This window comes from Gymnoscopelus braueri, assembly GCF_963280865.1.
Source record: "Gymnoscopelus braueri genome assembly, chromosome: 5".
Taxonomy (NCBI): domain Eukaryota; kingdom Metazoa; phylum Chordata; class Actinopteri; order Myctophiformes; family Myctophidae; genus Gymnoscopelus; species Gymnoscopelus braueri.
Window position 1 is genome coordinate 24,154,619 of NC_137606.1, and position 26,474 is coordinate 24,181,092.

The window sequence follows — 26,474 nt, forward strand, 5'->3', positions numbered from 1 at the left end:
ACGGCAGCCATGTAAATAAACGCACAATATATAATTGATAATAATTGACGGCTTCGCCTCTGGGTTTAATAATCCTGTCGGGGGTTATTTCTCAACAACGACCGGTGCGCCGTCATCCGTTGCTTAACGTTTAGAAAAGTTATTCTAGACAGGACAAACTGGCCTCAAGAGATACATACCGCTTTCCATCATGTATCTGCACTATCATGATGACATTTTCAGACAAAACATTGTTAAAGTAATGTTTTGGAATGACAAAAACAGCAAGGCCTGAACGGTCGAGGATTGACAAAAGCAAAACAAAAACATATTTAATCATAAATAGCATTTAAAAGGTGTTGTTCCAATTAGGAATAAAATGTTCATGTGTCGTACATCAAAACTACTTTAAAACACTACTCTACAATAAACTAATTTGTTGGTGATTGTAACGCTGCGGTTCTTCACATTCAAACATCTGCTTAAATGTTTTTCCCTGCTCTGTTGGCCCAAGGGATTACATTAGTCCAGTGGTTCTCCCCATCAGGGTTCCTTGAGGGGGTGTCAAATGGACCCTTACAGGCCTGTAACTCTGAGACTGTACAAATGGAACCAAATGGAACCAAATGGACCCCTAACCGTGCGGGTCCATTTGGTCGCATTTGTCCTTGGAATTAAAAAGGTTTGAGAAACACCGCATTAGTCCATTGAAGACGATGATATACTGTCTCTGTCTGCAAGTGCGTATCATAAGAGGGTTTGTAGCGGTCGTTGATTTGAGCCACACTGGGCGTTAATACTTGTTGTGATATTCACACTGACCCACACTCACCTCCTCAATGTCCAGGTTCTTCCTGGATTTGTAAATAAACTCTCCAATAGCTACAAAAACGGAGAGGACAAGTCCGGCAGCGAGCACAATGAAGATGCCCCCGATGTTCTCCACACCCAGGGCACTGGCCTCTTTGCTGTCTTCCTCTGGACACCCATTCCCCCTCCACCATTTCTCCTTCATCATGTGCAGCTTGCCTTCTTCCTGCAGCTGCAAGATGGCTATGGTCACCTTGTCTCTGTAAGGAGAACCTGGGGGGAGGGGGGGGGATTATACATGAGCATCCTAATCATTATGAAGTTCATGCACTTTAGGCAGTTATGTAACTGAAACTAAGATAAGCAACAAAGTGTAAGCCCTATCTTCAAAATGTTTTGAACATTTTCAAAATGCTCAATGCTTGGACGGACCACATCGTGGACGGACCACATGGGCACTGCATCAGGCACCCGGAACTAGTGGCAAGCAAACCGACACTGTAGGAGTCAACCCATGGGGCACAGCCAGGAAAATCAAGAAGCGCACCACCTACGTAGATGCACTGTGGCGCGACAGTGGACCTAACAACACCGCACTCTCGCATCGCAATGTTTTGAACATCTTGAAAAATAGCCGATCTACAAGCTCACAAAGCATTGCATGGTAATGTGTTGTGCGGTTGTAGATTTTGTATTATTTATTTTTTTAATGGAAAAGGAATTTAGGTCATTTCTGAAAATGTTCATCTGTATTGACATGCCCAAAATTGGGATGCCAGGGTTAAAGTGGTTAAGCTTAATCTATACTCGCACAACGGTGTTACTTGTCGAAAAGAGCAGATTTACGTAGTACAATAACCTGCTTCAACCTTACCAATGGGTGTTCCCACTCCATAGCCCTTTGAATCTATCAGGCCTCCAATCTGTGTGAGGTTGCAGTTGCGCTGGCTGATGTATTCAATGCTGGTCGACTCCATGAGAAGAGCATAGTCTGTGGTGAGGACCCTCTGAATGCCCTCCTTATTGTTTTTCACCAAGGCGGTGTTTTTCCTGCTGCTCATGAATGCCCACATTTTCTCATAAGTGGATATTTTAGATTTCTGTTGAAGGAGAAGACAAATTTATGGTGGCATGGAGCTTAAAGATTAATTTACACTTGTCAAGCGACACTCTGTTGAAAATCTGTCATTTCTTTTCAAGTAACACTTAATAGTTTATTAGGTAACCTTAAGAGCAAGCCTTGATGCCCAACACAGCAGCTCGCAAGTTACCAAAGACAAAGTACTTTTGTCTAGAGGTACTGTTATAACATTGAAATGAATTTATATGTAAATTTTGTTTGTAATCTATCAAATGGAACAATATTTGATTAATAACCGCTAATTTTATTGCAGAGAAAAATTAATAACCCCTACTGCTCCTCTCCCTGTAATGAGGAGGGATGTGACAACAGAATCCCCCTGTGCTTATTCACTTTGTAGCCTGCATTCACATTGCATGTCCCACATTTCTGTGGGACATGCAAAGCTATCGATCCTTACAATGTTCATGGATATTTTGTCCTACATTTTTGTTTTGGTGACTTTTAATCTGACTATTGTCAATATGCATACTTAAGTATTTCTGTAATATGTGAGGATTGATGGCTCACAGATAAAACTCAAAGTCACTGTTCTTGTCCACGATTTGTTTAGAATGATGGTTGTTTTTTAAAAAGGAATTAAAAAAAAAACTGTTACCTTAAAGAAGGTCATGGTGGAGCCGTCTCTCACAGCTCCATACTCAATTTTAGTTTGCTTGGCCAAGTCATCTGCCGAGTCAATGGGTGAGTCCATTCTTTCCACAGTGAGAAAGGCAGCCAAGTTGGCAGTATATGATGATATTATAATTAATGTAAAGAACCACCATATTCCACCCACTATCCTTGTGGAGAGGGCTCTAGGCATTAGTTCTGACCCTATATGATAAGAACAATAACATAGAATCAATTCAAATTGAACAAACATCAAGAGAGTGAAATGAGTGAAAAAACATTTTTTTTTACAAATGTAAAATTTAACTATAATACAATTTGGTGTTATTTTCCTCTGGCTAGCCTCACATAAAGACTAATAGCAATAAAAGTAATACCTTGCTGCATAAGAGCTCCAACTCCAAACCACACGCTATTGATCAGAGTGAAGTTGTTTTCAACCACATCTGATTCAGGGTTACAGGGGTGAGGGTTGTACCATTCATAGGGAGTGAACCTGCCGGCACAGAATGACACAGCAACTATTAGAACCAGATCTTCCCTTCTCCCGCATGCATACTAATTTACCACATGAATACTCACTCTCAAGGGCTCCAATAATTTGTAGTCACCATCAAAGCTGGGTTAATTATTTGCATAGTTCATCAACATGCCGGCTTGTGATGGACATTTTTCTCAAACACATTTTTTGCAACGGACATACAAAATGAGTCAATAATATTACCATAAATACTAATAAACTAGTCCAGTAGAGTGGTTAGTCCTCATCCCTTTGTACTTTATTTTATTTTATTAAGTGGAAAGCTGAGAGGGAAGGCGTAGATGATGCAATTTGTAACCCCGTTTCAAAAATTGCTTTAAAAGTCAAGTGTATTATTGTTATTATTTCCATGGCCATCTCTGTACTTTGGCTACTTTCTACTTAAATTCACTTTCTTCACTTTCTATAGTGATTCATTGATTGCTTTGAACTTTTCAAAGCATTAAAGACAATCAGAGACAGTGAAAAGAATTGTCATATTGACATAAACCACCAGTCATTATAAAATCTAAGCTTTTAAAAATAGACAGGGCTCTTTCTCAAGACCCAGTCTGTGGCATGCATGTTCTGTATCCACCACTGTTTGGTACCTGGTTTAACAAGGTTTGAATACTGTCAGGCAGTGTCTTTATTAAAGTGTTAATGTCAATGGGCATTTGGGAAACCCAGCTCAAAGTCAAAATCAGGTCATTCATTGGCATAGATGACATTTTTTTTTATTGGTTCTCTGGAGTGACGTTTCTGGGTGTACTGGCACCCTAGGCCAGTGGTTCTCAAAGTGGGGTCTGTGGACCCCCAGGGGTCCTTGAGGGGGTTCCAGGGGGTCCCAGCAGCGAAATAGCTTAAGAGCATCAAAATCTGTTTAACCACTGTAAACCTATTCTATCAGCATACAACAATGGACAGCAGACATCTTGTCTTGATGAGAGTGCCTGTTGTGAATATGAACAGTGTGGATAATCCAATATCATAATGATGAATGATTTAAAGAATTATTTTCTTATTTTAAATGTATTGAAGTAAAAGTGAAAATTGTGATGAGTAGGCTATAAACTCAAGTAAAGTATACTGCCCTACAAAGCCAAAGTGCAGAAACTGTGTTTTTTGACACACTGACTTAATTTTGTATCCCAAAGGTCAAATTAGCCTTTGTGATTTTAGGGGATAAACTATTACCTCAAGAACAGATATACAATTGGTGTAATATCACTTATATGCCGGTAACACATTTGGCTGACCAATTAAAACATTTTAAACCCTTTTATCAGTTAAATTGTTTGCGTAGTCAATGCACTTTGGCTTTGTAGGGCAGTATAGAAGTATTACACCACTGGAATTTCTGCAAGAATTAAATCAGTGTCCTCCCTATTCTGAAGAAAACCTGGAGACTGGCAAGTCACTCACTGTATCTGAGTTCTAGTGTTAGAGTGTCAGCTCTAGTGTTTTTAGTTTTTTTAATCAGAGATTTGCCACGGACATGGACAAGTCTTGCCACGGACACGTTTGTCCGTGTACGGACACATGATGACTCGTGCTAGACAACATTCCTTTTGAATAATTAGGTCAGAAATAAATATCAGCAGGGGCACACCACTGTAGATGGTCAGCAGCATGACTAAACTGTAAACCAAGTTCATGAAACCCAACACTGATTGTTTATGAGCCTCTGTGGAATATGCATGCAAGAAGTGAAAATACATCAATATTTATATATTATTGTCAAAATGAGTTGAGAAATCAATGAGAAATCAAATGGCATTTTCATTTTTCTCTCAAGTGGCAATGTACCTGGCAATGACAAAAAGTACACAGCTGACCCCGAGACATGCCAGCAGCACATACATCCAGATGTCAGGTGAGAGCGGGTTCAGAAAGGAGAACACTCCTGGATTGGTGCCATTGGGTTTATGGTACAGGATGCTTATTCCCAGTGTCATGAATGGCTTGGAGAAGTCGATCACCTTTTCCCTCACATATGTGATGGTTAGAGGGGCCACGGCAAGGTCCGCCACCTGGTGAATAACAAAGGCATCCAACACTGACGGGCTGTACTACTGCTGATGGCTTATTGCTGTGTACATCCAGGGATCACACCTTTAGTCACATTCAACCTGGCCTCCCTATTTTGGGCATATGTCATTATAGGTGAAAATCTTCAAAGAAATGTCAAACATCTATCTATGAATGTGCAAAATCTCTGCATGCGTGTGAGTGTGTAGCCCGCATATCTCTGTCTTTCTGTGTGTCTGTGAGTGTGTCCCCTCCCTGCATATCTCAAGAATCGTCCGACCAATCGACCTCAAACTTGTGCATCGTGAAGGACCTGCGGGCTGTTGTCCGGAAATATCTATAAAGCCGCAATTCCAAATATCTATCTGTCTATGTTTCTGTCTGTCTGTGTCCCTTTTATGCCCATATATGGAAATATATGATGTCATTAATATGATGTCATAGACAGGCCTTCAAGTACTATGATAATGGGTACTGCACTAAATACTACATCATATTACATAACCGGAGGGACATGCATTTCCAACAGCCATTGTCCTAGTTTTCAAAAATAGCCTTGTGACGTGTTGTGAGTTTTTCGCTGCGTGACAATGCTGTGTACGACAAAGTATGAAACAGCGCTTAATTGGTTAATTTAGTTGGATCGCTGTATATGGATAGTTAAGTATTCTATTCTTTCTGTGAGTGTTGTGCTCAGTACTCACATGGTCAATGAGTTCTCGCACCATGCCGTTCCATTCCCCCTTGTCATTCTGAGCACCGTACTTCCCGTCAGTCACAAGCTTCACCTCGTAGGCAAAACCCAGGATGTTGGACAGCTCTTTGAGCAGGTCTAGACAGTAGCCCTCAAAGCGGTCGTTGCCATACAGTGGCTTATCAGATTTCTTATTCATGACATAAGGATTTTCCTGGAAAATGACAAAGCATTAACGTCAGTAAATTAGGTACGGATATTCCCGAATAAGGGCATACTGCTTTCCCTTTGTCATACTTATACTGTACCAGAATAGTTGTAACAACGAGGGTCCGGTTGGCCATTGAATCAGTAACATTTGTGGATGTGTCTTTGTTGCTGTCGGTCACATTAAGGCCTGTGTTGGAATTCCACACTCCAATCTGTGAAAGATTATTAATCCAGCTCATTTATACATACAGTAAATAGTGTTAGCTCATGTGTGTGTGGACCCTGTAACACACTGTATTTTACTGTGTACTTTGTGTCATACAGTCGGTGACACAGATGTAGATATGAGTTCCCAGTCATCTTCACATTCTTAACTTAAAATAAGGGATACAGAGGGAGGTAAAAACACAAGTTGGAGAGTGTACAGAGATGAGTAGAGATGGGATGAAAAAGGGAATGAGATATAACAAAGTCCTGTAGTTTGAGGGATGTAAAATGGCACATTCAGCTGATAACTACCCAGCGCAGTGTTTCCTTGAGTTCCACACAGGCATCACTAAGGAAGTGCTGAGATTCCCAAATATTGTAAGGTTGAACCATTGCTGTGGATGTGGCATTCTGATGTGGATGTGTCAGCAGTATTCCGCAATAGGGTTTATTTGCCCCGGGATGGGGGGGGAATCCATGCCTCCTCTTTTGATCGCCAGTGGGGATATGTTTTATCCCTGCTTCCAATCAGACTGAATTAATTTCCTTTTGAGAAATCTAAACTGTCTGATATGTTTGATATTTATGTTTGATAATATCACAATTCAACAGTTTAATAACACAAATGTATGTTGGCCTCCGTATTTTGGTCAAATTTGTGAAAATGCAGATCTACAAGCTCATAACGCGTGAGCAGTGTGACATGTTGTGAGCTTGTAGATCGGCTATTCATTATTTGTAACAAATCGAACCCTGCCAGACAATGTGCAATTTCCCCCTACATTTGCGGAACCCTGTAGACTGGGTACGCCACACAGACCGAGTTGGCAAAATAAAATGCAATAAAAGCTAGTGTTCTTCTGGTGGGATGTTTCATTAGGCCCCTTTAGCACTGTAGCCGTAGCGATTCTGCTGCTGTGTGTCAAACTTGCGAACCCATCAGTTGTGCTGCTGGTAAACATGATAAACATGTTTACCATGTTTATCTGGTAAACATGTTTACCACCCTTAAACTAGAGGCCGATATCTCAAAACCCTTTGACATCATATTCTCTGTACAGAAGGATTTGACCAGTTCTCTAATACAGCACCAAAAACACATATTCACTTTTTATTTAAAAAAAAAAAGGGTCAACATCACAGATGGTAATAGGAGGCAAGGCTAGTTAAAGATTTCACCACGGCTACTGTACAGTACATTCTTCCAGGACATCCACAATACAAACCTTTTCCCATACTCTTTTCAGACGGCCTGCATTTGGCTTGCAGAAATAATAAAAAGAGAGAATTTTAATTGAAAAGGTCTGTACTTAAGATAGTAACAACATAATGTTTGAAATAATATGTCTCTTTATTGTGCTCTAACATAGAGGTAAAATAAACTATAAATCACATCTAGTCAGAGTACCAAGTACATTTACTTTATTTTATTTCCCTCATATATTTAGTTTCAGTTTTTTTTATTTTTATTTTTTCTCTCTCTCAGAAGAGTGCAGACATTATGGACCCGACCTTCAATAACTAATATTAGTTTTGGTTAACATGAACAAAGTGCAAACACTCGCAATTTGGTAGCTCCAATTAATTGTGGGAACAAAATTAATACAAAACAATTTTGGAATATGCACAATATATTGAGTTTGTAACTACAGCACAAACAATAGTTCTATTTAATGAGATACTTGTCCACTTATTATTGTCTAGTATTATTTTGTGTGGACAATCAAGCAAAAATATAATTACCAAAATATTTAGCCTAAATTATTTAACTTAAACTGTTTGATTAAATTATTCATAATGATGGCATGTGGCTCACCTTTGCTATGCCCTCTTCCCTTAGGCTGATGACATCTAGATCAAATTCTTTCCGCAGGCCATCTGTCCTGTTTATGATTATTTGTCCCGTCAGACCATTCCATTGTGCCTGTGGGAAAGGGGGAAGCAAAACAATACAAATACATTTCTTTATCTCTCAAAACAGAAACGTGCAAATCCACAGAGCGAGGGTTTATTAAAACATTTAGATATGGAGGTGAATGACGGATGAGGCAATGAACTTTGAAGCCGCCTAATTTGTTTATCTGTAACTGCAGCTGGGTATTTTTGCCACATTTGCAACAATTGGAATTGTGCATAATTCCACACTAAGTGCTCTCAGTATTTTACGATAATTCTAAATAACATAAAGTTGCTCAAGACAGTGGACCATGATGCATAACATTAAGACTGGCAATATACAGTGGTTAATGTTAATGGTCGATGAAGGCGTGCCTCTATTAGACTGGAAAGCATAACTCGGACAGAGTGTACAAAATGTAACCTAATGGACCCGTAGGGTTCCATTTGGTTCTCTATTTCTCAGGGGTGACAGAAATTAGCTGCTGGAATCCCAATTATGTGCTCAAAGAAGAAGCTGAACAATCCATCTCTTAAGTCCTCCACCACCGTAGAAAAAGACAGCAGCGCTACAAATACTCAATGCACTGATACTGAACTCTGACATTTTTATAATACTGTTTCATAATTGTTTCATCACTGTGCTGAAGCACTCAGTACATATGGTAGCACTATCTGGGTTATCGAAGGGTTACTGTATCTGAGCTGCTTCAGAAATTCAGTCATTCAGTCAAGACTGCATAATAGGAAATCAGTGTCATATTGTACCAAATTAGTACAGATAATTTTTTTGTCAACTGTTGATTTACACAGTATATAGATTACACCTTCAAATGATGTTTAACATTAATGTTTTATTGTCTGATAGTCATATTAATCCATCATTTTAGAAAAATATGTTAAAACATATAAAACTCCCAAAAAACTAAAAATAAATGCATACTAAGTAAACAACAGTAATCAAACGTTGCAAACCGAAGCATGGAAATAATGATGACTAAATAAACTACACTTAAAAAACGAAAGAAAAATGATTATTTCCTGCATAGCAATGAGGAAACACACACGACATAATCACACACAAACGCATGTGTTGGGTCAGGTGTCATTACTGTTCTTGCACCAAGGACACAGGTCACCCAGGATCTTTGATTGGCACGTACAGTACTGTACACTGTAAATTAAACACCTTAAGCAGGTTTAGCATAGGCTTGCATTGCTAGCATCTTCTGTAAACATATCAGCTGTATTTGTCATTGAGTGACATCCATATTGTCACCCTATTCCTGGAGAATAAGATTAATCCACCATCATTCCATCAATCCACCATAGAACTGTAAGTCACCCTTGGCCTTATTTCCAATTCAAAACGCTGTCTCTTCATGTGCCTATGTAAATATTCTACAGACCACAGTTGGCATGGACAAAGCACAATGAAACGTAACACAGTGGAAAACTTGTCGGGCGGAAATGGGCGTGGTTTATTTGGGGAGTTGCGAAATAATCCAAGGAGAAAATGATTTTGATTGTATGACCAAAATCTGTTTAAAGGGCATATTTGCTGATACCAGATGGTTCTACTCTCCGCTGTTATGAACTCTTCCAGATTGTTTTGGCCATTTCCTGTGTCCTTCGGCAACACGTTATCTCTTGCTCCTGAATAGCTAATTTGTCAACAAAACATTTAATTAAAGAGTGCAATACAAGACTATTGCTTTCATGTAGAGAGCCTGTGCCATCCGCTTCAATAATTAAACTGAAATAGGCTATGTGTATAATTTTCTACCATATCAATGTTTGCATCTCAATGCGTTTCAATCTCTTTGATTACCATGTGTTCCTCTCTCTCTCTCTCCAGTCAGATTAGTAATTAGTACAGAGATTGATCTTCCACTTGCTACGGCTTTAGATGTATCAAGTGGCTTATGTTGGTGTCCTTCAATTTACTTTATAATAGTGCTGTCTTATAGAAATAGTGCTGTCTTATAGAAATAATCTATGAGTATTAATACTACCTAGTACCTAGCTGTACTAGGCTTATACTTTGCTTCTGACACTAGACCAAAAGACCAATAATCGGTGTCGGTTCAAATATTGGAGGATTTAGTTAATTGTATTATTATTATTGATTTATTTTTGGGCGGTGAAACCGCCCCTATAAGTGAGATTTGGAAAAATGTACATTTTCCTGCGCTGTGATCTGGGCCCAGGAAATTTGTACAATTATCCTGCGCTGTGATTGGCCAATCACAGTCTATTCAGGACTGTGATTGGCCAGTGTCACATGACACATGTGCATAGCCCTATATAAGAAACCATAACTTGAAAAAAAACATAAATTTGTTTTTTCAAGTTATGGTTTCGTCCATCATAAAGAGTGTTTCAATAAATGTATTTATCTTTTGTACATGATTGGTTGACTCCATTCAGTGTATTGTGATTAGCTAACAAGACACCGCCCACTTCACACAGGGTGTGATTTTTTACTCTTTAACACTATATATGAAGTATATGTCTCTATTCTGTATGTATCTTTGCTTTTGCCGTATGGCTCACTACACAGTAAAAACAGGTACAGCATGCATTCCATCCATTGACACTACAGCCCACTCACTATGAAAACTGGCTGAGGACTGCGACCATTGTCAATGCATGACATTATAATAAACCATCATCTGTAGAGATAAATCACTTATGATTTGTCAAATAGCCTACTTTCCGTAATGAAATCCTGGGGGGCACATTCTCTTAAAATCAAGTCTTTATTGTCTTAAATCCTATTTTAAACTTTATTCATCACAATACTTTCGTATGACAAAGTATAAATGAACCATTACTCACATCTTTGAACATGTTCATGAAGCGTGATCCGAGGCGCCAGGGTTTGTGCCGGTGACACTGCAGAGAGCTGACAGTGATCTGAGAGGCGCGCTGGGAGGCCGCAGCCACCATGTAGACAGCGTCATACATCAGAGCTGCCTCTGTCTATTCAAAGAAAAGCACATAATCGTGGCTCAAGCTAAATTTATATCGCTTTCTGACAAGAACTGATTTTCAAGCTAAAAACGCGGTGCCTTGTGACGACGAAGTTGTTAACTTGAAAATCGGTTCCCACAATCACGCGTGGTCACATTCACCAATGCTGATGTAGAGATAGAGGTCTTGGGACAATTTGTGTCCCAATAGCAAACTCAATAAAAAACTACACAGAGATGTAGGCTTATTCTGAAGTTTTTGTTAAAATATAAATGAAGTGTCTGATTTGAAATACCTTGGAATAACCTTAGACTGAAACCTGATGTTTAAAAAGATGTTAAAGATGTAAAAGATGTTCTAATTTCAGGCATATAAAACCATATACCGGTATACAACAGAAGTAGCCAACATTTGTAATGCATGCTATGATCGTCTCCCACATAACATTGTTTTAAACAATTTTGAAACCTATTGAGTCTCTCTACAAAGTTTCTTTAATTTAGATAGATTTCTTGTGTTTTAGCCCCTTCCCGATACAAAGCAGTTATCTTTAAGCTGGTGAGTTCTACCATCTGTGATCTCTATTGATTTGCATTGCGAACATGATTCTGTTCAAAGTCTTTGAACATGAAGAATGGACTGAGAACTCACTGTCATCATGCCCTCCATCATGCCGTTCTCCACCTTGGAGGAGGCCTGCATGCGCTCCATGGCCCACCTCTCCAACACCGACGCCACCTGTGGGTTTTCTACGTTGAGGAGGCGAAACCCTGTCATGTTGACTCCACTATAGCGGTATGGCTCAAGGTCCAGCGCAAACAGGTCCTAAGGGATTAAGGACAACACTGTCATCATTATCACCACCACCATCGTTATCATCATCATCAGTGCAGACTCATTAACATGATTTGCTTAACCACTTAAGCCTTATTGTATATGGTTTCACAGGAACATCTATCCAATCTACACTCACACTGCACTGTTTGGGTGGGTGCGCTTGCAGATCAGCTATTTTGACTATTTCTGAAAAAAAGTTTTGGAAGATCTTTGAAAATCTTCACCTGTAAAATCCCCCAAAATATCATACCTTGGCACCCCCCTCACTGTTCACCCCTCCTATTATGGAGAATTATCCAGTGCACAATGACCTGTACGGTAGTAGCTACGTTGTATCATTTTAGTCTGTTGCATGTGGAAGGGAGGTGGATAGCCTTGTGTATCCGTTATAGCCGCGTGTCACACTAGGGCTTTAAGGTGGCTAACAATATACCTTATTTGCTCAGCAAGGGTAAAAAGTTCTCTTGATTAAAATGGCATAAAAGATATCTCAAGATAAAGGGCCACTTCATTAACACAATGGAAAGTGTAATACTAAAGCATTTTGCCAAAATACATTAATCACATTGACTAATGCAGGGCTTTGAATTAAATTACTTCTGAATGTATGATAGAATAGGGAAAGTTTGCTTACCAAACCATTTGCTTACCAGTGAGGTGAAAAAGAAGTGGTAGTATTCTGTCATCATGCCCATGGACAAGATCTGGAGTACAAACATAATTGACCATATTCACAAAGTGGACATTTTGCTCTTAAGTTATACTTGAGTTGCAGACAGGGTGGGTTTTCCCATCCTCCTCCCTCCAACTATGATGTAAGGGCGCGCTCTCACCGCACTTTTATTTTACCTCTGGGGCAGAATCTGCCAATGCATTGTCAATGTAAATGCGTGGATTTACGCAAGAGCGGATTTTTCCGCTTGTCGCGCAGACCGTGCGTTTATCTGCTCTACGCGACTTGTCCATTGGAAGCATAAAACTGCTGGAGGCAGAGCTGATTTTCCCCCTCTGTCCAATCGGGTGAGTCGAAGACGGACCGTCCCAAGACTCAGGAAGCAACATAGTGCTCAAGGCAGAAGGCGGTGCGGGGCTGCGGGCTACGGGGAGGGTCCTGAAAGTGAGGCGCGTCACTCCCGTTTTTTAGAATCCGCTGGCTGCAAAAAACTGTGGCCGCGCACAACCTGCGTTTAACAGCGGCCAGCCAACTTTTGGTGAGAGCGCGCCCTAAGAGCAAAATGTCTGCCGTGTGAATGTGGTCATTGAAGTGGTTCCGTTTTCTCCAATACTGAACATCGATACGACTGTTCTCTTCCAGCCAGCCTGAAATGACAAAACCCTGGGACCATCCATCCATATCTATGTCCATACAAGGAAATTAGACATTTAATGCATTCCTTGAATTGCTTCAATTTGTATTGTGTGTATGGCAAGCATTACTGAGCAGCCGAGTCTGTAAATGTCTCAATTTACTCATTTTTGTGTGGGCATTTCCAATTAATCTTAGCTACAGCCTTTGGTTTTAAATGTTTATGTCTGGCTAGGAAATAGGCTCGGCTTGGATTTAGAAATGAGCATAGGATTTGACAAGAAATAGAATTTGTCTAATCTTGAGCACAGTAGATATTAAACAGAAAGAAATGCCCAAACAGCACTGGGTGAGTGCTCCAATGAAAATGTCAAATTGGATTTCAGAGGGAACCTTGCATTTACCAGCGCAGTTGTCAATTAAAATGTGTTGTAATGTAGGAACACTATTCTGCTCACCTGCTTCAAAACATCAGCTGATGTTTGATAAGCGCAGTCAAATATTACATAGAACTCTTTCCCCTTCTTCATCTCTTTCAAAAGAGGACGGGCATCTTTACTCCCTGTTGGTAGCTGCCGGATCTTGATTTTGATGTTGTATCTAGATGGCGCTTTGATCAACTCTTGTAGACGAATCAATCCTTAATTTAAGAGAAAATACATTCATTTTCTGAATAACATGTACATTTAAAAAACCTTTGTTTGTTTAATTTGGCCCCCCCTTGGCCAATTACATTGTACATACTAATCCTCTTCATTCAACCCATCCTAACCATTATGGGAAGTGTACAGCCACTGATCAGCCCTGGGGACCAGCTCTAAGGTCAATTCCTTGGTCAAGAGCACTGGGAGCAATATCTACTGTACTTAACATGCATGTCACAGACGCACGCACGCACGCACGCACGCACGCACGCACGCACGCACGCACGCACGCACGCACGCACCCACACACACACACACACACACACACACACACACACACACACACACACACACAAGGACACACAAGGACACACGGATGGACAGGGGCGAAAACATAGTCAAGGCCCAGCCTTCGGACTGGCGGAGACAAAAAAACAATCACTCAAAGGACCACACTGGAAACAAGCATTGAAGCTTATTACCATTACAGTGACAAATAGTATGTTCATATGCCTTTTTTTGACAATAAAAATGTGAATCAATCAATCAAAGGAAGCCCACGTGAACACGTTCATCATCATCAACATCTTGATTCTACATCTCTCTGTCCTTGAGATATGGCCGAATATGACCTTGACCTTAGACCTTTGCAATCCAAATCATCTCTTCGGGGCAGCGTGCTGATCATTCCCATAAAGTTTCATAAAACCCACCCACTCTCAAGTTATTTTGTACGTAGATATACACAAGCTGCGGGCAGTGTGATAAATCTTCTATGTAACCAATTGCTCACATGTTAGTCTTTCTACATGGTGTTGGTCTTTTAAAATACTATTGGTGCACTATTATGACAATAAATTAGCTTCTCCTTTTTTTTTCTTTTTTTTTTACCTTGAATTAAATATTTACCCTGCCCACAATGATGCATGCATGGCAGGGTTTTGTAATCGCTCCTGTCTGTGTGTCTATCTGTGAGTATAAAAGTGGTAAGTGGTAGATTTTCATGGACGTTGGTGGGAATCATCAGTAGGTTAATTACACATTTTTGGTTGAAGAGTTCACGGTCACATTCAGGGGCAAAGTTGCTAGCTACCCACCACTGTGGAGGCTAGAGGTTAGAAAGGACTAGTACAAGGGGAAGTTGGAATTGGCGGAACGATTAAATTGGGAGAAAAATATTTAAAATATAATTTTTAAATTACATAATCAGGCATATCTCAAGATTAGGGTTAACAGAGAGAGCTGTAGAACAAGATATGTCTGCACGGGCAGGGTTTGGTTTGCACCCCCATGAAGTGTTTTATTTGACCTTGATACCAAACATAAATTAATCCAGATTAAGTCCACTTAGAGCATCGGTCTTGATTGTTACACTTCCCATCCAAAAACAATGACCTAATCTGCCAAATCAACTAGTTTGGCTGCATTGGAAGTGATAACTGTAAATCCTCTGCTATAAGCTCATTCACAGTAGCAGGCCTAGGAATTGCGTGTTCTGTTTGTTCACATTAATTAAATGAAAAGTGAACATGTGCCAGTTTATATCCAGGAGAGATTGTATTATTTTGATATAGTATGTGAGTATGTGTACAAAGAACTTGTGATAAATCAAATCCACAAATGTCAACATAGCCCATGAGGTCACATAATATGCTGAACAGATGTGTCTGGGAAACCATGCAGTAACATAATAAGACTAAAGAGCACAATGCAATAATCAGTGTTGGGGAAGCTACTTTGAAAGCGTAGCTTGTAAAACTACAAGTAGTTCACCATGGCAGTAGCTTGATTAAGCTACATTTCTACCCCTGGAGGAATGTAGCTTGTAAAGCTACAGCTACATAGAAAAAGTATCTCTACTTTTTTCCCCCACAGCGTTAAATTGAGAATGTACATGAAACAAAATATAAAAAGTCACTTGCCAGCAGAAATATGCCTCTCAACCGAGAAAAAAGGTTGAAATTTTCTTTAGCAAACATCTGTGTTCCTAAAGATGACCTCTCATCAACCCTTGGGCTTGTGATGGACATTTTCCTCAAACTGTATTTTTGCCAAGGACATAAATGAGTGGTCAATAATATTACCATAAATAAAATACTAATGCATTCTAGTCCAGTAGACACGATGGAGAACACATGCTGTGTTTTTAAAGAGGGAGAGTGGTTAGTCATCATCCCTCTGAACTTTATTTTATTATAATAATATAGTAAGTAGGAAAGCTGAGAGGGAAGGCGTAGATGGAACAATTTGTAACCCATTTTCCAAAATTGCTTTAAAAGTCAAGTGTATTATTGTTATTATTTCCATGACCATCTCTGCACTTTTGTCTACTTTCTACTTCACTTTCTCCACTTTCTAAATCAAAGTGATGGCTTTGAACTTTTCAAAGTGTTAAAGACAATCGGAAACGGTGAGAAGAATTGTCATGTTGACATCATCCACCGGTCATTACTCATAAGCTTAAAAAACTCGGGCTCAGACAGATTTTTCCAGGCCCAGTCATAAAGCACGTATCCGCCACTGTTCGGTACCTGATTTAACAAGGTTTGAATACCTGTCTGGCAGTGTCTTTATTAGAGTCTTAATGTCAAAGGGCATTTGGGAAACCCAGCCAGCTCTTATCATGTTAAGTCAAAATCAGGTCATTCATTGGCATGGAAGACATTTTTTTTAATGGTTCTCTGCAGTGACGTTTCTGGGTGGGGTCTGGGGACCCCCAGGGGTCCTTGAGGGGGTTCCAGGGGGTCCCTAGCAAAATTGCTTAATAGCCTCAAAATATGTTTAACCTAACCACTTTAAACCTATTAAATACATCAGCATGCAACAATGGACAGCAGGCATCTTGATGAGAGTGCCTGTTGTGAATATGAACAGTGTGGATAATTCAATATCATGATGATGAGTGTCTTGCAATTTCAAAGGGGGTTCCGTTCTGGTACAAGAACACAGCAACCGATGGTAAATCAAAAATGAATATATTCATTTCATGTTATTGCCTAAAATTGTAGCTTGTAAATTGAGTAGCTAAGCTAAAAAAAATTACCAAAAAGTTGCTTAATTACTTGAGGAGGAACACAAATGAATGAATGAATGTAGCTCAACTACCGCAAGCTACAGCAAAATGTAGCTAAGCTACATAGCTCAGCTATATGTAGCTTAATGCTCCCCAACACTGGCAATAATCCTATTACACCTTGGAAGGGTTTTCATATAGCCTACTGCATATTGTTGCTGTCGGGTAGAATCCACCAAATCCATATTTCAACTTTTAGTTTTTTCATAAATGAATGTAGTACTAAAGTAGTGAATGACAACGCGTCGCTCAAATATGACCAAAATTACATTCTACAATCAACTCTCAACTGTGGGATGATTCAACTGATTTTAATTTTTAATTTATGCATAATAACAGCACAGTCTCATAAAATTGCAATGTAATGTGCACATTTATATGCACAGTGATGTGCACATTTGAATTGCCTAAGAGCAATTTTACTAGGACTGGGTTAGATTGACGAGGTTATTAAAACGCTAGGGAGCTTATTATAATTATATGTTCTTACAGTAAAATCACTATCCTTCTGCAGGGCCATGTCTCAATTAGGAATAAAACTATGCTTTAACTAACAGGATCATCATGTCCCCCTGTAACCTCAGGAGGTCTGTTACACAAACCAGATTTATTACATGGATTCTTTTCCTCTAAGGTCATACCTTAGAGGAAAATAATTTGGGCAATCCTTTTTAACTAACGACGATGAGACTCTTCAACAACCCCTTGAGACAATAGTCAGCTTGCCTTGCACACGTCCAAATACACAGGAGATAGACACAGCTCTAACATGTGACATAATAATACATGTGCCACGCGCACACACATAAATGCCAACGTTCACATTTTCGTGCAAATTGTGATGCAGCCTTCAATCACGCAGTAAGTATAATGGTTCCTGTCTGTGTACTGTTTGAACATATGCTGCTTTGAGAGGGTGATGTATATGTATTATTTTCTGTCCCTAGGGGCGGCCTATAGCTGAGAGGTAGAGAGACCATCGTTCGAACCTCGGCACTCCCAGTGTACGAATCGAAGTGTACCTGAGCAAGACACTATTCCCCCCCCCCCCCCCCCCCCCCCCCCCCCCGTGCAAACATCGAAGCCGCCTGAGCAACCAGTGAATCTGTAAAAGCGATTCCCCCTCCACCACAAAATACCACAAAATACTCCCTTTTCGGTTGTACAAAATATCACATGCCAAAAATAGCCGGTGTACAAGCTCATAACGCGTCGAATCGCGTTGCCTTGTTAGCTTGTAGAGCGGTTATTTTCGTGAAGTATAAAAATCAGCGTTTCACTCACCGGTAGCATCCTCGTACACAACGGTGACTGCCTTCCACTTGTAGTACTGCACAATGTCCAACACAGCCCGACTTATGTGTGCATATTCGGGATAGAGGTTGATGAAGAAGCTGTCCCTGTTGTCCACTGCAGGGTGTTTCCAGCGGGTCTGAATGTGGGGAACCTCCAGGGCATTACAAATGGATTGCACCGCACTGACCGAAGAGCTGTGAGAAGGGCCAAATACCGCTCCAACGCCCAGGGCCAACTGGTCACAGGCTAAAGTAATGGGATGGACAGAGCAGAAGGAAAAAATCACACCCAGTGTGAAGTGGGCGGTGTGGTCATCACAGTGATGGAAGCTCACTTCAAAAAAAAATTTTTGAAGTGCTTAGTCCTACTTATAGGTTATTGATTTCATCATGTGTCTCGCTAGCCAATCACAGTGCTGAATAGAGTCAGCCAATAGAGTCAGCCAATCACAGTACAGCTAGGGGTGTACTAATGCTAGGGGTGTACTAATTATGAGCCAATCACAGTACAGCGAAGGGTGTACTAATGAGGTGTCCCAACCCCACTTATAGGGGCGGCTACACCGCCCAAAAAGAATGACTAGTGTCAAGTCTGCATCCGAAATCACATACTAACATGCATACATGTACTACACAGTATGCTATTTTCAGCCTACTATTTAGTATCTACTAAGCAGTAGGGTTTCACTTCGGACATAGGCTACTAAAAAGTAATTTGGCAAACTAAATAGTATGTTAGTATGCAATTTTGGATGGGGCCGCTTTCAAAATCACATGCCAAATGACTTTTTAGTATGTTGGTTTTTATCAGTGACATTTGCAGGGTGTACTTTTGACTGAGGGGCGGAGCCAAAAGTACACCCTGCGTATGTCACTGATCACATGACCTCAATCAATTATCCAGTTCTAGGCAACATAGAAGGGGGGGAGACTTTTTTCTTATTTCCACACAACAGCTCTAAGGTGTATTAAAGACATAGTTCAATGTTGAAAATGAGTGGTATTCCTTAGTTAGTAGATACTAAATAGTAGCCTGAAAATAGCATACTGTGTAGTATGTAGTACGTATGTGGTTTCGGACACAATCTAAAGCCTTTACCCAGCAAATAATGTGTCATGTTTTTTTGTGACACAAATGTTTAATAATCTGCTATACTAAAGGAGCACAAGAAAACAAGATAAGATCCTCCTTACCTCGTCTTGAGGCCTCAAAACTGTCAAAGAAATTTATTCTCTGTATGTCATAGGTCAAGGTGGTGTTTGGCATTAAGGTCCGGTTCCTGTTTATGTTGGTTACAGCAAATTTAAAGGCCAGTTCCTCCACACTAATGGGCTCATTCTCAAGGGTCTCAAAGATACCCCCTGTAAAAAGAAAAGAAAGGGATTTGAGGAGAAGAGTCACGTTAGAGGTGTAAAGGTGATTTAGTTTATTATATTCAATTCCATTAAAGATTTCTTTTCACAAAACGTTTATTTAACATTCTCGGAGAGATCATTGAGCGAGACCCCCATTTACAATGACGCAGAGATTACATAGAAATATCATAAGAACAACAAAGAAAGACGATATGTTGACAACAATCAGTTAAAACAGTTGCATGTTGACAGCAATCAGTTAAAACAGTTGCATGTTGACAGCAATCAGTTAAAACAGTTGCATACTGAACGGTTATTAAGTATATTCCTGAATTCACCTTTTATGGCACAGGCTCTATTATGTTCAAAAAGTTGCATAATATGACCAGGAATTCAAGGCAGAGTTATAGGTAAAAACACGAATCAGCCACCATGAGGCTGATTTGAAAATTCAAGTGGCATTTCTTCCTCTGCTTAGTGGGAATCTGTGTGCAAAATTTCACGGAAGTTGCATGCTGTGTTCATGATTTGAGGCATTTTGTTCAAAAGTACTCCTGCAAACTTTGGAAGGCAATTTTAGCCAATCAGGATGGAATATGACAAATCTGAAAGACCTGTTTCGTTTAATGACTATACAAATACTGTGTACCGATTTGCATCCAGGGAGTGTGTGCTCTGATAAGAGCACAGGCTCTTATGAGGGTTATACCGTACCTTTTAGCTCGGGACACTATTGAGTGACTGGATGTGAATGAAACACACAACGGTATAAAAGCTAATGGATGAGATGTGGAATTATTTCTTTGATGGACAAAATCCATTAAAAACTAGTAGCTATACAAATAGAGGGAGATGGGCATAGCATCTGATGGATGAACTAAACTCAAAACAAAAACAACTAGAAAAAGTGCTCCTCGGCGCACAGGTCTCCGCCAGGTCAGGTAGGATAGTGTGGTGCAGCAATGATCGGAATTCGCCAATCAGGCTGGAATGTGAAAAATCAGGCGGATCGGAGGGATCCGTCTTGATCAGTTGACTATAGAGATCATGTGTACCGATTTGCGTGATGTTTGGATAAAATCTGAAGGAGTGATATATATATATTTTTTTTATATAAGTCGGCCTCCTGGTGACGCTATAATAGGGCAATGTTGAAAGGGTGGCATTTGTTCGTCAACGCAGTGCAAATGTAGCCTGGTAAACCCTCCCTCCGGAAATCTCATTTCCATTTGATTTCAGGAAGGAGTCTGGCCTGATCGCCCATTCTGCAATATTGGCTGTGGGCTGGAGTTGGGCGGGAGTAATACCGTTGACTGACAACCCCTTCAGCCAATAATCGTTGTTCCCCTTCAGCCAATCAGCAGACCTCCAGACTAATGTGACGCAACAGGACTTTTGAGACGGCCATGCCCAAAATAGGTTGCCTTATTCGGATACATGCGTGTCACTGCCCGCCCCTGCCGGTTCTCTTAATTTTAAAATTTAAATAGGCTCTGTCATGATTAATTGACCACATATATGAAGTTAAACAACTAAATTCTATCCAAACGATATCTTAAAAGTAAATTCCGTGTCTCAAAAAAGAAGTTTGAGAGCGTTTTAAAACCGAAAGTAAAAAGTGTAACTGGCCACAGAAAACAATGGCGGATCGTTCCATTTTTGTCGGCTGCACTCGGTCCCATTCGGGCTCACTCGAACTCGCCACCTGATTGGCCAACTGTCGCTGTCAATCACAGAACGATGAGCGACGACGCTGATAGGCTCGTCCATTTGGTGTACGGGCTAGAAACGCCCAGACAAGCCTTCAGGCCAGACTCACTCCTGAAATCAAATGGAAATGAGATTTCCGGAGGGAGGGTTTACCAGGCTAGTGCAAATGTGCGTGCGAAGTTTCACCGCAATCGGACGCTGCGTTCATGATTTGCAACATTTTGTTGGGCCACTCCTGCAAACTTGTTAGATGTCAATCTTAGCCAATCAGGATGGAATATGAAAAATCGAACAGATCCGTCTTGATCACATGACTATAGAGATCATGTCTACCGATTTGCGTGAAATTTGGATAAAATGTGAAGGAGTAATGTCAAAAAATTTGTTTTATATAAGTCGGCCTCCTGGTGGCGCTATAAAAGGCAGATGTGAAAAATGCAGGGCAAAGGTTTTTCCTTGACCTCTAGGGAGTGCACATACAAAGTTTTACACAGATGGGTGCAGTTATAGGTAAAAACAGTAATCCTGGTGGCGCCATAACAGGCCCATGTGAAAGATTTGGGGCAAAGTTTCTGAATTGGCATCCAGGGAGTGTGTGTGCACAGTTTCGCTGCGATCAAGCCAACAGTGCCGGAGATAACCTGTTCACAGACGGACACACACACACACACACACGGACACACACACACACACACGGATGGACGGACAGGGTGCAAAACATACTCTCTCGCCATGCCTTTGGGCCTGGCGGAGACAAACATTTTGTGCTCCTTTATGTTGATGTGCCACTGAAAATGTAGCGATGTAGGTTAAGGATATAAGGATAATTCCTTTAACAGGTCCGTTCATGAAAGTCCTTGCGGTCTTGTTTCCAATGAGGGCCTGTGAGCAATTAGGGGTTAAGAGTCTTGCTCAGGGACAAATTTCATTTCATCGACACATTTGCTGGCCTGGCCTGGAATCGTACCTGGGGCAACCAGGGCCTCTGGCTCCCTAGGCGGGCTCACTAACCACTCAGCTATGGCCGCCCCTACGGCCGCGGAGGTTTTGTCAAGTCAAGCTACACAACTAAATGGTAAATGGTGCATTTATATAGCGCTTTTATCCAAAGCGCTTTACATAGATTGTGCATTACATGCACACATTCACACACCGATGGAGGAGGAAACCATGCAAGGGACCAACTACATGGTGAAAAAATAACTACTTGAAAGCTCCATCATTATGAAAGTAGTGAATCTAGCCACAAGCTACTTGGAAATGTATGCTAGAACAAACTGACATGTGAGGTCAAATAATTCACCTGAAGGAATAGTACTGGGACATTTTTCTATAGTGCCACCATCCCAATGTCAACTTTGCACACAAGACGTCTCATAATCTAGGATGTACGAAAATTACAATTTGTATGACAGGGTGTACTGTGATAGTATATAGCGAGAACGCATGATAATCCCTCCTGTCATCGGACAGGGCTATGCTTGGTTAGCTTGGTTAGGTCTATGGCAGTGGTTCCCAAACTGGGGGTCGATTAGCTTAATGTGCAACATTATTTTCCTCACTCAACAGTTAACAAACCAACATACAGTATAAGTGTGTACACTACAGAGTAAGTGCACATTTCTAAAGTTACCATTTAATTAATTTTAAGACCTTTTTTAATACCAAATTGGCCAAATTGTCAAATCAATTTCAAACATTGTGAAAATAGCCGATCTACAAGCTCACAACGCCTCGCGGTGCACTGGCTCAGGAAAATACCTACCAATGACAATAGTCACTGGTGTCCTAACAGTGTTATACTCTACATTTCATTCTGCTAGTTGGCAGCCCTCCACCAACAGGTCAGTGACCCACTTTGGGTCCCAACATACAGTATAGTTTATAATAGTCACTGGTAGGGTGCAAAAAAAAGGTAAGGCTTTTATAGCTCCATCATTTATGGCTGCATTATAAAAGAAAGAAGGAAAGAAAGAAAGAAATCTAGATGGGCAATAAATCAAGTTCTAAATGTAGCCAACTCTGTTGCCCCACTTAACTGGGATCAATGAGAGCAGATTTACAAAATGTTCAACTGAAATGAACTAAAATGATCTAACCTCAGCTGAAAAGATACACCCAGGACATATGAGGACATAGGGATGTACAGTAACAAACTCTTGAATGGACAACATCTTATGTGGCTTTTAACCCTCAACATGAAGTTCTACAGTTCAATTATATGGTTCTCTGCTTAACACCAAGCTACTTTATATATAATTTACAATATGAAAAGAGAAGTTAAGTTAAAAAAAAAAATCAAATTCAGCCTGTTCCATCCAAAGAGTTAATAGTGTTACGGTTTCGAACCCTTCACCTCCACCTTCCACGTCTGGAGTTCCTGTGCACAATCCAGTGCGCCGTTCTCACTCTTCCACCTAGACACTCAGGCTCAGCTCATCATTCTCCTCCCTGTGGCAAGCTGACTGGGTGTGGCACTGCACACCTGTTTCCATTTTCCCATCATCACCAGAGTCTTCAAGAACCCTGCCTTGACTCCGCCCCTTGCCAGATTTTCCCATAGAATTACCTGGCAAGTATAGCTGAAGCTACATTGTTGCTGTCCGTACCCTGTAGAGCTATTTTCTGTGGTTTTGCTGCAATCATTCTGATCGCTTGTTTTTTGTCTCACTCCAGATCTGCAGTGCCACTCCCTGCTTGCCACCACCATTCCTCTGGATCGTTTGTTTGGCTACCGACCACATGCTTGGACTCTGACTACTCTCATGGACTCTCCCTAAGTATAGTTTTATATTATATAATATCTACATATATACATATATATTTGTGCCACTAGTTATATATGTATATCCATGTAGATTTATATAGATATATCTATACATGTTCAGTTTTGTGTATTATTTTGGACATTAAAACGCCTCGCAAGGCATTAACCCTTTCCTGTCTCCTGAGTGGTTGCATTTGGGTTCTGAACACAACTCAGTCTTAACAGAAAATCTGGCCAACATGAACCCAGCACCCTCAGGAGGCCAGGCCCCAGTGCGAACCTCTCCACCTGGGCCTCTCCTTGACCCTGCCCGTGCTGCTATCCAACGCCAGGACAAAGTGCTTGCTGACCACGCCCGCCTACTTCAAGAGGCCTCCACAATGATGCAAGGCATTGCTGGTGAGCAGCAGACCCAGTCGCAACAGCAGCAGGCACTGCTAACACAGATGCACACCATGTCTGCCCAGTTGGCTGCTCTGGTTGCCGCAGTTCCACCAGCCCAGCCGGTTCAAGTAGCTACCGCTCCAGTACCACCCCCCACTCCTGGGCCGGTCGCCCAGCCTGGCCGGGAACCTCACCTGGCTAGCCCCAAGCCTTATGACGGGGCATTTACGGACTATCGGGGCTTCATGTTGCAGTGCAACTTTGTCTTTGAACTGCAGCTCAGCATGTTCTCCACTGATGCAGCCAAGGTAGCTTACATTGCCACCCATACCACCGGTGAGGCTCTTCGTTGGGTCCAGTCATTCTTGAGCTCTAACCCGGGGGCACGACACAACTATGCCAACTTCGAGGAGGAGTTCAGGAGGGTGTTCGACCACCCCGTTGCTGGTCAGGATGCAGGCTCACGTCTACTCCACATCAAGCAGGGCTCCCGCCCAGTTGCTGCTTATGCAATCGAGTTCCGCACGCTCGCGGCCTGCACGGGATGGGAGGATTCCACACTGCGCTGCATCTTTCGAGAGGGCCTCACGGAGGCGCTGAAGGACGAGCTAGTTAGAGATAAGCCCTCCGATCTCAATACGCTCATCAGTCTCGCCATTGATGTCGACGAACGTCTCCGTGAGCGTAAGAAGACCAGGGCACATTCACTTCAATGCCCCTCCCGGTTGACCCCCAGTCAGAGCACCAGTCCCTCTCATCCTTCTGAGACATTCGTGTCAGACTCAGGCGCAGACTCAGGCGCAGAGCCAATGGAGGTGGGCCGAATGCGTCTGTCTGCTGCGGAGAAGTTACACCGGAGGACACAAGGCCTCTGCATGTATTGTGGGCAGAAGGGGCACCTGAGGGATGGCTGTCCCAAGCTGCCAAAAGATTAGGCTCACCGGAGACCAGGGGATTCCAGGTGAGCCGAATTTCTCGTTCCCCCACCTCCACCGGCCCGGCTATGTTCAAGGTCCATCTTTCCTGGCAGGGAGGAGCACTCTCAGTCGGCACCCTCATTGACTCTGGTGCCGATGGAAGTTTCATCGACCTCCAATTGGCCAGTCAGGCTAACATTCCTCTCATTGCCCTGACTGAACCCATTCCTGCCTTTGCTCTTGATGGACACAAGATTGGCCTTATTACTCACCGTACTCAACTCCTCAAGATGACTTTGTCCGGTAACCATGTTGAGGAGATTCGTTTCCATGTGTTACCTTCCCCTGGCACTCCTCTCATCCTAGGCCGACCCTGGTTGGAGTTGCATGTCCCCCACATCAACTACAGCACAGGGCGTATCCTCAGTTGGAGCACCGCCTGCCATGCCCGTTGTCTCCGTGCTGCTGCATACTCCACCTCGCAGCCTCCTACAGACACTCCCTCTCCTCCTGATCTGTCTCTGGTGCCTCCTGCTTACCACGACATGGGTGAGGCGTTTAGTAAGGACCGAGCCTGTTCTCTGCCTCCTCATCGTCTGTACGACTGCGGAATTGATATCCTCAAGGGCGCAGCCTATCCTGCCAGTCGACTGTACAACTTGTCACTCCCTGAGAAGGCAGCCATGGACAAATACATCTCCGAGTGCCTGGCCGAAGGCCTCATCCGTCCTTCTCGGTCCCCGATGGCAGCAGGTTTCTTCTTTGTCAAGAAGAAGGGAGGAGACCTTAGGCCGTGTATCGACTACAGGGAGCTTAATAAGATCACGATCAAGAACAAGTACCCTCTCCCCCTCATCAGTTCCAACTTCGAACCTCTGCAGGGCGCTTCCATCTTCACGAAGTTGGATCTCCGGAACGCCTACCATCTCGTCCGGATACGTGAGGGGGATGAGTGGAAGACTGCATTCAAGACTCCCCGGGGGCATTACGAGTATCTTGTCATGCCCTTCGGCCTTACCAATGCCCCTGGAGTCTTTCAGGCATTGATGAATGATGTGCTGAGGGACATGCTGGACATCTTTGTAGTGCTCTACCTGGATGACATCCTG

The 26,474-nt window shown here is 41.8% G+C and overlaps 1 protein-coding gene across 2 annotated transcripts in view; it reads right to left on the reverse strand.

Moving 5' to 3' along the window:
- Window positions 1–772: 772 nt before the first annotated feature.
- LOC308085081 (glutamate receptor ionotropic, kainate 1) overlaps window positions 773–26,474 on the reverse strand; it is a gene marked incomplete at its 3' end in the record, with an annotated part of 40,196 nt that continues 14,494 nt past the window's right edge. Inside the window, exons 2-15 of one of the 2 annotated variants that reach the window (XM_080428142.1) lie at window positions 19,426–19,593; window positions 18,221–18,478; window positions 13,678–13,859; window positions 12,564–12,617; window positions 11,728–11,901; window positions 10,942–11,085; window positions 8,021–8,128; window positions 6,096–6,209; window positions 5,798–6,001; window positions 4,872–5,095; window positions 2,920–3,038; window positions 2,529–2,746; window positions 1,664–1,889; window positions 773–1,062 (exon numbers count right to left, since the gene is read on the reverse strand). In XM_080428142.1, coding sequence (XP_080284268.1) covers window positions 773–1,062; window positions 1,664–1,889; window positions 2,529–2,746; window positions 2,920–3,038; window positions 4,872–5,095; window positions 5,798–6,001; window positions 6,096–6,209; window positions 8,021–8,128; window positions 10,942–11,085; window positions 11,728–11,901; window positions 12,564–12,617; window positions 13,678–13,859; window positions 18,221–18,478; window positions 19,426–19,593 — 2,483 coding nt within the window. Of the gene's footprint in view, window positions 1,063–1,663; window positions 1,890–2,528; window positions 2,747–2,919; window positions 3,039–4,871; window positions 5,096–5,797; window positions 6,002–6,095; window positions 6,210–8,011; window positions 8,129–10,941; window positions 11,086–11,727; window positions 11,902–12,563; window positions 12,618–13,677; window positions 13,860–18,220; window positions 18,479–19,425; window positions 19,594–26,474 lie in introns of both variants that reach the window. The other variant, XM_080428143.1, reaches the window with a different exon arrangement.